At 43.2% G+C, this 1,733-nt stretch overlaps 1 protein-coding gene and 1 non-coding gene across 2 annotated transcripts in view; one reads left to right on the top strand and one right to left on the bottom strand.

Moving 5' to 3' along the window:
- Positions 1-468: 468 nt before the first annotated feature.
- On the bottom strand, positions 469-572 carry LOC127742050 (small nucleolar RNA R71). Its single transcript, XR_008003237.1, has one exon. It is a non-coding gene; the product is annotated as a small nucleolar RNA R71 (small nucleolar RNA).
- A 655-nt stretch (positions 573-1,227) lies between these two features.
- LOC107465876 (uncharacterized) overlaps positions 1,228-1,733 on the top strand; it is a 3,630-nt gene continuing 3,124 nt past the window's right edge. Inside the window, exon 1 of the mRNA XM_016084852.1 lies at positions 1,228-1,579. Coding sequence (XP_015940338.1) covers positions 1,228-1,579 — 352 coding nt within the window. The remainder of the gene's footprint in view (positions 1,580-1,733) is intronic.

The raw sequence follows: 1,733 nt of genomic DNA, 5'->3' as shown, positions 1-1,733 counted from the left end.
GGAGAATCTGAGGACAACTTTGAGGAAGCTCTAGATCGCAACATGGATAGAGAAGTTCACAACCATGAGATGGATGATGGAAACAATGCCATTCCTGAGAGAAGGGTTCTTGGTTCATACATAAACCCAACCTCTGGGAATTGTGGTAGTAGCATTCAGAAACCACCCATTCAGGCCAACAATTTTGAACTCAAACCACAGCTAATATCACTGGTGGAGGATCATTGTTCATTTGGTGGGAGTGCTAATGAAGATCCAAATCAACATCTCACCAAATTCCTGAGAATTTGCGACACTGTGAAGTCCAATGGAGTCCAGGAAGATGCCTATAAACTGCTCTTGTTCCCATTTTCACTTAGGGACAAGGCAGCTAAGTGGCTGGAATCATTCCCAAGGGGGAGCCTAACAACCTGGGATGAGGTGGAAAGCAAGTTTCTGGCACGTTTCTACCCCCCACAAAAGGTCAACAGGCTTCGATCTGAGGTTCAGACTTTTAGACAACAGGATGGTGAGACTCTCTACGAGGCATGGGAGAGGTTCAAAGAGTTGACAAGGAAATGCCAACCAAACATGTTCCCTGACTGGGTGCAATTGCATATTTTCTATGATGGACTTTCTTATGAATCAAGGAAGGCTGTAGACCATTCATCAGGAGGTTCATTGAACAGGAAAAAGACTGTGGAAGAAGCCATTGAAGTGATTGAGACAGTGGCTGAGAATGAGTACTACTATGCTTCAGAGAGACACAACACTAAGGGAGTCATGGAGCTGAACCATGTTGATACAATTCTAGCCCAAAACAAGGTGTTTGCCAAGCAACTAGCAGAGCTCACCAGGAAATTAGACACAAAGCAAGTGGCTGCAATACACACACAAGATCAAGAGGAGGTAAGCACTGAAGGAGGTGATTGGGAAGAGGCCAACTATGTGGGAAACCAACAAAGGCAATCATATGATCCACATTCCAACACTTACAACCCAGGATGGAAAAACCACCCAAACTTTGGGTGGGGAAATCAGCAAAGCCAACCACAAAACCACAAACCTTACAACCACAGCCAACATAACAATTCCACATACCAAAACTCCAACCAAAGAGCATACCAAGCCACACAAAACACTTACTCCCAACCACCATATCATGGCCAAAATAACCAACCTGCCCAACCTAATCCGAACCAACAATTTCAAGATCAATTAAACAGGATAGAAGGAATGCTTGCAACCATGAGTCAAGACATAACCGAATTGAAAGCCTTTAAGGAAGAAGTAAATTCTAACTTGCAAAACCAAGGAGCTGCCATCCAGAAGCTAGAAAATCAAATTGGGTATTTGTCTAAGCAAACCCCTGGGCCAAGCGTTTCTCATGCTGCCAAGGCTATTGCAAGGGAAGAATGTAAAGCCATAACACTCAGAAGTGGAAAGAAGCTAAGGGAGATCTCAAAGGAAACCACAGAGGATGAAGCAAAGGAAAATGTGAGAGACAAGGAACAGGGACAATCTTTTACACCGTCTGCAACAAAAGAAAAAGAAAAAGAAGTCCTGAAGCCTTATACACCCAAAGCACCATATCCTCAACGTTTGATGAAAAGTGAAAAGGATGGCCAATTCTCCAGATTCTTGGAAATTTTCAAGAAGCTTCAAATCAACATTCCATTTGCTGAGGCAATAGAGCAAATGCCACTCTATGCAAAATTCTTAAAGGAATTAATGACCAAGAAGAGAAGCTGGAG

This window comes from Arachis duranensis, chromosome 9 (assembly GCF_000817695.3).
Source record: "Arachis duranensis cultivar V14167 chromosome 9, aradu.V14167.gnm2.J7QH, whole genome shotgun sequence".
Lineage (NCBI taxonomy): Eukaryota > Viridiplantae > Streptophyta > Magnoliopsida > Fabales > Fabaceae > Arachis > Arachis duranensis.
The sequence above is the reverse complement of the archived record's forward strand: the minus strand, read 5'-3'. Positions and strand labels throughout refer to the sequence as shown.